This window comes from Chrysemys picta, chromosome 1, assembly GCF_011386835.1.
Source record: "Chrysemys picta bellii isolate R12L10 chromosome 1, ASM1138683v2, whole genome shotgun sequence".
Classification (NCBI taxonomy): domain Eukaryota; kingdom Metazoa; phylum Chordata; order Testudines; family Emydidae; genus Chrysemys; species Chrysemys picta.
The window spans coordinates 167086085-167094754 of NC_088791.1; the positions used below are offsets into that span (position 1 = coordinate 167086085).

Genomic DNA, 8670 nt, shown 5'->3' on the forward strand with positions numbered 1-8670 from the left:
ATGATCCGAGGAATGGAAAACCTGTCTTATGAAAGGAGACTCAAGGAGCTTGGCTTGTTTAGCCTAACCAAAGAAGGCTGAGGGGAGACATGATTGTTCTCTATAAATATATCAGAGGGATAAATACGAGGGAGGGAGAGGAATTATTTAAGCTCAGTACCAATATGGACACAAGAACAAATGGATATAAACTGCCCATCAGGAAGTTTAGACTTGAAATTAGACGAAGGTTTCTAACCATGAGAGGAGTGAAGTTCTGGAATAGCCTTCCAAGGGGAGCAGTGGAGGCAAAAAACATATCTGGCTTCAAGACTAAGCTTGATAAGTTTATGGAGGGGATGGTATGATGGGATAGCCTAATTTTGGCAATTAATTGATCTTTGACTATTAGCGGTAAATATGTCAATGGCCGGTGATGGGACACTGGATAGGATGGGATCTGAGTTACTACAGAGAATTCTTTCCTGGGTATCTGGCTGGTGAGTCTTGCCCACATGCTCAGGGCTTAGCTGATTGCCATATTTGGGATCAGGAAGAAATTTTCCTCCAGGGCAGATTGGCAGAGGCCCAAGGGGTTTTTTGCCTTCCTCTGCAGGATGGGGCGCAGGTCACTTGCTGGAGGATTCTCTGCACCTTGAAGTCTTTAAACCACAAGCTGAGGACTTCAATAGTTCAGACATAGGTCAGGGGTTTGTTACAGGAGTGGGTGGGTGAGATTCTGTGGCCTGCGTTGTGCAGGAGGTCAGACTAGAAGATCATAATGGTCCCTTATGACCTTAAAGTCTATGAGTCTATAACCCCTGAGGCCTCGCAGGATTTGGAAGCAAACCAGAGAACCTGGAGGTACAGGGAGGCCCAAACCATAGCAGCAGGGATGATGGCAGGAAGCAGCCCAGGGGAATCCGATGGCGGACCGGTGAGTGAGCCGAAGCCTTGAGACAGCATCTTTAAGTAGGAGCCTTTACCCATGTGCTACAGCCACTACCAGGGCCCTGGGTTGGGGTCCGGTGGAAAGACAGGGCCCAGACCCCCCTGAAACCCATCCCCCTGTGTCCAACATTGTCCGCTAGATCTTACTGCCCTGCAAGGAGGGACTAGGTTATTGACTTGGGCCACTAGGCCTTACTGCCATGCAAGAAGGGGCATTTTTCCTGACTCTGGCCATTGGGCCTTACTGCTCTGCAAAAAGGGGTGGATTCATGGACACTGGCACCTAGGCCTTACTGCCCAGTGACAAGGGCGAATTTATGGACTCCGGCCATTAGGCCATACTACCCTGTTGATAAGGGCAAGCATATGGACTCAGGCTGGGAGGGATGTAGACGTAAGATACGTATGCCTCCTTCCCCTTTTTCCCTAAAAGAGGTGGGTGCACTCACCCTGCACAGGACAGGGTTCCCCACAACCCTGTCACAGAGGGGAATAATGTTTTGTTTGTTGTTTAAATAAATATTTGGCCCAATGACACTTCTTATAATTGTAAATAGTAAACTGCTGAAAAGTCAGGTAAATCAATTGCTATTCATAAGAGATGCGTTATTATTGGACTTTGAAAACATCATCTGCAAGTGAGATTTGGGGGTGGGGAAATTTTTTGCATTCCCTGATTTGGAGTCCCTGAGGTAGGAAGGAGGGCTACATAAATAAATTTCAACCCGTTGATTTGGGTGTACATTGAATCATGCCCCTCTGTATAATACGGGGATAACAATAATACTTCCCTATCTCATAGTGGTGGAGTAAGGATAAATATATTAAGCTTGTGAGGTATTCAGAAGCTATGGTTATAGCTGCCTAACTGTGCAACCTTAATATTAATGAAATAAATTATAGCTTATTTACTTGTCATTTGGGTTTCTGAATTCACCACTATTCGGAAGTTTATAATGTTCCTTAGAATACCTTGTGTTGGCTTTTCACACTGAAGAATCTTAATTGGCTGGTAAAAAGTTGTTTTCTTCTGATGAAAACATTACAAAATAATGGGTTTCGTGAGGGGTGTTAACTCCTTTCATGATTAATGCCTAAAACTCAGCTCCTTCCCTCAAGAAAATCAATGGCAATAGTAATGTAATGTATATCATTGGGATGTAGTTTAGAAAAGGAGTGCAACCTCATTGATAAGCACAATCCATGTTAAAAGAGCCACTACTGTGCCGGGGAATTGTGTCTTCTTTGGAGGCGCTTAAGTTATTTTCTTCTGAATGCTACTAAAGAAATTAGGTAATATTCCTGCCTGATCTATTGCAGTGGCTCTCATATCTCGAGAGGGATGATTGTTTTTGTTTTGAACTGTAGTTTCTTGTCTGCAGACCAGAGGCTGGTAGTCTACAGGGCTGGTACAGTCCTGAGTGCTCATATACTTAAAAGATGGCAGAGGTCAGCCATCAATCAGGAAGTCACATTTGTCCCCTGATCTGTTAAGATTTCATGGGCTATCCCTTCCCGGGTGAAGACCTTGATGAGTTCAGTGGCTATCTTAGGCCTTGTCTACACTACGAGAGTAGTTCGATTTTACTTGCATCGAATTTTTGTAATCGATATTGCAAAGTCGAACGTGTGTGTCCACACTAAGGACAGTAATTCGACTTTGTGCGTCCACACTAACGGTGATAGCGTCGACATTCGAAGCGGTGCACTGTGGTCAGCTATCCCACAGTTCCCGCAGTCCCCTCTGCCCATTGGAATTCTGGGTGTAGCCGGCAATGCCTTCTGGGTAACAAAATGAGTCGAGGGTGCTTTTGGGAAACTGTCGTCATCCGTCCATCACTCCCGCCCTCCCTCCCTGAAAGCGCCGGCGGGAAAACAGTTCGCGCGCTTTTCCAGTCATTGACAGCGCGGACGCCACTGTACTCCGAGCATGGAGCCCGCTGCGACCATCGCTGCAGTTGTGGCCGCTCTCAACGTCTCGCAGCTTATCATAAAGGTTTCCCTGAGGCAGATGCAGAAAAGTCAGGCGAGGAGGCTACGGCACCGCGGTGATGTCCTGAAGTCTGAGAGTAGCACAGACCTGTCAGAAAGCAGGCGACCCAGCGCCGAGGACATCACAGTGGCAATGGGTCATGTTGATGCCGTGGAACGGCGATTCTGGGCACGGGAAACAAGCACTGAGTGGTGGGACCGCATAGTGCTGCAGGTCTGGGATGAATCCCAGTGGCTGCGAAACTTTCGCATGCGGAAGGGAACTTTCCTGGAACTTTGTGAGTTGCTGTCCCCTGCCCTGAAGCGCAGTGACACCCGGTTGCGAGCTGCACTGAGTGTACAGAAGCGAGTGGCCATAGCCCTCTGGAAGCTTGCAACGCCAGACAGCTACCGGTCAGTCGCGAACCAGTTTGGGGTGGGCAAATCTACCGTGGGGGTTGTTGTGATGCAAGTAGCCAAGGCAATCGTTGATGTACTGCTGCCAAAGGTAGTGACCCTGGGAAACGTGGAGGCGATCATAGATGGCTTCGCAGCGATGGGATTCCCAAACTGCGGTGGGGCCATAGATGGAACTCACATCCCTATCCTGGCACCGGACCACCAGGCCACCCAGTACATTAACCGAAAGGGCTACTTTTCCATGGTGCTGCAAGCACTGGTGGACCACAGGGGACGTTTTACCAACATCTACGTGGGATGGCCGGGCAAGGTTCATGACGCTCGTGTTTTCAGGAACTCTGGTCTGTTTAGACGGCTGCAACAAGGTATTTACTTCCCGGACCACAAAATAACTGTTGGGGATGTGGAGATGCCTATAGTCATCCTCGGGGACCCAGCCTACCCGCTAATGCCCTGGCTCATGAAGCCCTATACTGGCGCCCTGGACACTGAAAAAGAACTCTTCAACTACCGGCTGAGCAAGTGCAGAATGGTGGTGGAGTGTGCTTTTGGCCGTCTCAAGGGGAGATGGAGAAGCTTACTGACTCGCTGTGATCTCAGCGAAACCAATATCCCCATTGTTATAGCAGCTTGCTGTGTGCTCCACAATCTCTGTGAGAGCAAGGGGGAGACCTTTATGGCGGGGTGGGAGGTTGAGGAAAATAGCCTGGCTGGTGATTACTCACAGCCAGACAGCCGGGCGATTAGAAGAGACCAGCGGGAAGCGCTGTGCATCCGGGAGGCTTTGAAAGCAAAGTTCCTGAGTGAGCAGGGTAACCTGTGACTTTATAGTTTGTGTACTGAGAAGCTAAATCTGCCCCCGTTTCTTTACCCAGGTAATGTTGACTATCCTATCCAGTTACATACCCCCTTCACCCCCCCTCCAACACACGTGTCGAAATAAAAATAGTTCTACTTTGTTAAAGCACACCGTTTTCTTTAATACTGTTTTCGCGGGAATTTTTTAAAACTGGGACGCAGACTGTGGTGCGGGGCGGGTGTAGTGTTGTGATGCGAATGCAGCTTCTAAACTCAAGGATTGACAGGCTCCGCTGCGGTGGGATGCTTGTTTCAACGGAGCCTGTCAACCCTCCTGATCGGGACTGTGTGTATGGGGGGTCTATTTGACTTTGTGGCAGGGGGAGGACGGTTACAGATCCCATGCTGTGTGGCTCTGTCATCCTGCCTAAGGACCGGCGCTTAAGATCTGTAACTGCCCTCCCCCGCCACAAAGTCACAGAGCAACCCCCCCCCCCCCCCCCCAACATTACATCAAAACAACCTCCCAGACTAACCGGGGCAACTAGTCACTGCATCACTGCACTGTGTATGTGCCCTGCTGCTGTGCCTGCCCCCGACTATGTACCCTGCCAAAGGAGACTGTCCTGTCCAATTACCAACCCCCTTTCCCCTCCTCCTCCAAAAGAACATGATTGAAACAGTAGTTAACAGAAACGAATTTTTTATTATCAACTACACATGGCATTGGGAGGTGAAACTTGGACGGGGGCTTGTGTCAGGCGGGAAGGAAAGAACTTTTCAAATTTTGGGAAATGAGAGCCTTCTGCTACTAGAGCTCTCTGCAGGGGTGGAGTGAGACTTAGCAGGGACTCTGCCGCCTCTCCTTCTTTGCACTTTGGGTGAGGTGGGTATGGGACTTGGTGGCGGGGGAGGGCGGTTAGAGATGGACTGCAGCGGGGCTCTGTCCTCCTGCCTCCGTTCCTGCAGAACATCCACAAGGCGCCGGAGCGTGTCCGTTTGCTCCCTCAGTAGTCCAAGCAGCGTTTGAGTCGCCTGCTGGTCTTCCTGCCGCCACCTCTCCTCCCGATCCATGTTGGCTTGGTGCATTCGGGTCAAGTTCTCCCGCCACTGGGTCTGCTGTGCTGCCTGGGCTTGGGAAGAGGCCATAAGCTCAGAGAACATGTCCTCCCGTGTCCTCTTCTTCCTACGCCTAATCCGCGCTAGCCTCTGGGAGTGTGATTCCAGGCTAGGTTGTGAGACAGTCGCAGACGGGGCTGTGGAAATGGGAAAAAGGGAGTGAATTCCTCAGAAAGATAAATGTAGTTGTGAACAAAGAACATAGTCTTTCTCTGTGAACAAGACCATGCACAGCACCTTTCACATGCGCACTCAGCACAAGGTCGAATTCTCGGCCTTCGCATTCAGTGCCTGGGGTCTTGAACAGCACATTTGAGAAGCGAGGCAGCACAACGGAATTTCTGTTGCAGGCAGACATGGTAAGCCGTACACTTGTGGCAGTTTAAAACTTTTATATTACCACTGGCCTCATTTCACATTTAAATCAATGTCAGTCCCTGCTGCCAGCAATCCGGCAAGCGGGAACTCTGCCCCTGTCCCACCCCCTCGCGGCTGTCCCCGGGAACGATCCCTTTTGGCTGCCCCTCTCCCGCCTCCACCGCGTGGCTGCAAACCAGCGGTTACAGTTCTGTAAAGGAACGGGAAAGCAGTCCCAACACTAACATTCCCCTACCTAATTAAAAGCAGGTCACCATGGCCGACATCACCCTGATGAGGATCTCCGAGAGCGACAAAGAGAGAATGCTCCGGGAAAGCCTCCAAAGACCAGGGCCGTATGCCGCCCTGCTGTGCAGAGCAATGATCCCCGAGTACTTGATAATCTCTTGGCGCGGCAACGTGTCGTACTTCGGAGGACCCAATAAGGCCGCTCTCCCCAAGAACCTCATGCAACGGCTTTCAAGTTACCTCCAGGAGAGCTTCATCGAGATGTCCCAGGAGGATTACTGCTCTATCCCCGGACACATAGACCGCATTTTACTGTAGCTGCAGTAGCAGGGAATAAACAGTAGAGCGGCTTGTGCAGGACAATCACTGAAAACCGGACATTGCTAGATTTCTTTTCAAAACTTGCACTGCCCATGACTAAACCGTTAAGCGCATAGGGCACACTAATCATGAACAACCCATTCTTTTAATTGTTAATATTCCTGTTTTGTTAAAAATAAATGTTTAGATGTTTACAACACTTACTGGCTGATCCTTCACCAGATTCTGTGTCCGGGGTAACGGCTGGGGACGCTTCGTAGGGGATCTCTGTAAGGGTGATGAAGAGATCCTGGCTGTCGGGGAAATCAGCGTTGTGAGAGCTGCCGACTGCCTCGCCCTCCTCATCTCCTTCCTCATCTTCCCCGTCCCCTAACATGTCCGAGGAACCGGCCGTGGACAGTATCCCATCCTCAGAGTCCACGGTCACTGGTGGGGTAGTGGTGGCGGCAGCACCGAGGATGGAATGCAGTGCCTCGTAGAAACGGGATGTCTGGGGATGGGATCCGGAGCGTCCGTTTGCCTCTTTGGTCTTCTGGTAGCCTTGTCTCAGCTCCTTGATTTTCACGCGGCACTGCGTTGCATCCCGGCTGTATCCTCTCTCTGCCATGTCTTTAGAGATCTTCTCGTAGATCTTTGCATTCCTTCTTTTGGATCGCAGCTCGGAAAGCACGGACTCATCGCCCCACACAGCGATGAGATCCAAGACTTCACGATCAGTCCATGCTGGGGCTCTCTTTCTATTCCCAGACTGCACGGCCATCACTGCTGGAGAGCTCTGCATCGTTGCCAGTGCTGCTGTGCTCGCCACGATGTCCAGACAGGAAATGAGATTCAAACTGGCCAGACAGGAAAAGGAATTCAAATTCAAATTTTCCCGGGGCTTTTCCTGTGTGGCTGGTCAGAGCATCCGAGCTCGCACTGCTGTCCAGAGCGTCAACAGAGTGGTGCACTGTGGGATAGCTCCCGGAGCTATTAGCGTCGATTTCCATCCACACCTAGCCTAATTCGACATGGCCATGTCGAATTTAGCGCTACTCCCCTCGTCGGGGAGGAGTACAGAAGTCGAATTAAAGAGACCTCTATGTCAAACTAAATAGCATCGCAGTGTGGACGGGTGCAGGGTTAATTCGATTTAACAGCGCTAACTTCGACATAAACGCCTAATGTAGACCAGGCCTTAGAGATAGAGGCAGTCCATAATGGTACCGGGTCACATAATCCACGACCACAAGGATGTACTGGTGGCCAGATGCACTCTTTTGTATTGGGCCTACCAAGTCAAGTCCTATTCACCAATCCTGTGGACATAGACATACCCTGGAACTCCATTGTAATAAAAATTTAGGATTAGCTCAAATATCTATCTATCTATCTATCTATCTATCTATCTATCTATCTATCTATCTATCTATCTAACAAGTCTATATCGTCTGTACTCACAGTTGGTATATTTTGAGCTAATACATATATGTAATGAGATCTGAGCTTATAATAGTCATACAAATTAGATACCTGCTATGGTAACACTTGGCCTATTACATTGTTTCATAGTGGGTGGGTTTTTTTGAGTTCTGTACAGAACAATAAGGTTGAGATTTTCAAAGCTACCTAGAAGATCCAGATGCCCAGTTTTTTTTGTAGTGGGCCCACCAAGTCAAGTCCTATTCACTCAAAGGAGGTCCCAACTACTGGAAGAGGAATGAGCGGTGGTCTTCCCAGCTGGTGCTGTACACGATGATGTCATCAATATAAGCAGCAGCGTACCTCCCATGGGATTGCAATATCCAATCCATAAGTCACTGGAAGGTGGCCGCTGCTCCGTGTAACCCGAATTGCATGGTCACAAATTGGTGTAGGCCAAAGGGGGTTGGAAAGGCCATCTTCAGGCATGAGGTCAGGGTCAGAGGGATCTGCCAATACCCCTTGGTGAGATCCAGAGTTGACAGGAACTTGGCACTCCCTAACCTCTCAAGGAGTTCATCAACCCATGGCATTGGGTAGGCATCAAATCGAGATACATCGTTCACTTTTCTAAAGTCAATACAAGTCAGGAGCCATTCGGTTTTGGAACTAGGACTATTGGGCTTCACCACTTGCTATGGGATTCTTCTATCACCCCCATGTCTAACATGACCTCCAGTTCCTTCCGAACAGCCTCCAACATCTTCTTGGGCAGGGGCCGGTGGGGGCTGCAGTACAGTGGCAATATGATGATTCATGATGGTCGTCCATCCTGGCCAGGCTGACAAGACCTCTGGGTAAGACTGCAGGAATCCTTTGATTTGCTCTCTCTGGGTTGGGTTGAGTCCTGTTCCTAATGCTACAGGCCCATCCTCAAAGGGTTCATCAGCCAAGGGTTCTAATTCTGGTTCGGGAGGGTAGGCAGATCAGTAACATCTCCCTGCTCCTCCAGGCTTTTAACAAATTGACGTGGTACGTGAATGGCCTGGTAGCCTAACATCATAATCGACCAGCCCGATCCGCCATGTGACTTCAAAGGGGCCT

At 49.6% G+C, this 8670-nt stretch overlaps 1 protein-coding gene across 1 annotated transcript; it reads right to left on the reverse strand.

Annotated features, from left to right (window-relative positions):
- Positions 1 to 4805: 4805 nt before the first annotated feature.
- Positions 4806 to 6946, reverse strand: LOC135976944 (uncharacterized). The gene is made up of 2 exons (XM_065574901.1): positions 6370 to 6946; positions 4806 to 5375 (listed from the first exon to the last, which is right to left on the reverse strand). Exons 1-2 carry the CDS (start codon positions 6944 to 6946, stop codon positions 4900 to 4902), a joined length of 1053 nt encoding a protein of 350 aa, XP_065430973.1. The 3' UTR covers positions 4806 to 4899.
- Positions 6947 to 8670: the final 1724 nt, after the last annotated feature.

Excerpts from the sequence above, each read along its gene's own strand:
- LOC135976944 (XM_065574901.1), bottom strand. The coding sequence starts at position 6,946 with ATGCAGAGCTCTCCAGCAGTGATGGCCGTGCAGTCTGGGAATAGAAAG. Across the intron at positions 5,376-6,369 it reads ATCTGGTGAAGGATCAGCCA|CCCCGTCTGCGACTGTCTCA; the intron begins GTAAGTGTTGTA and ends CCATTTCCACAG.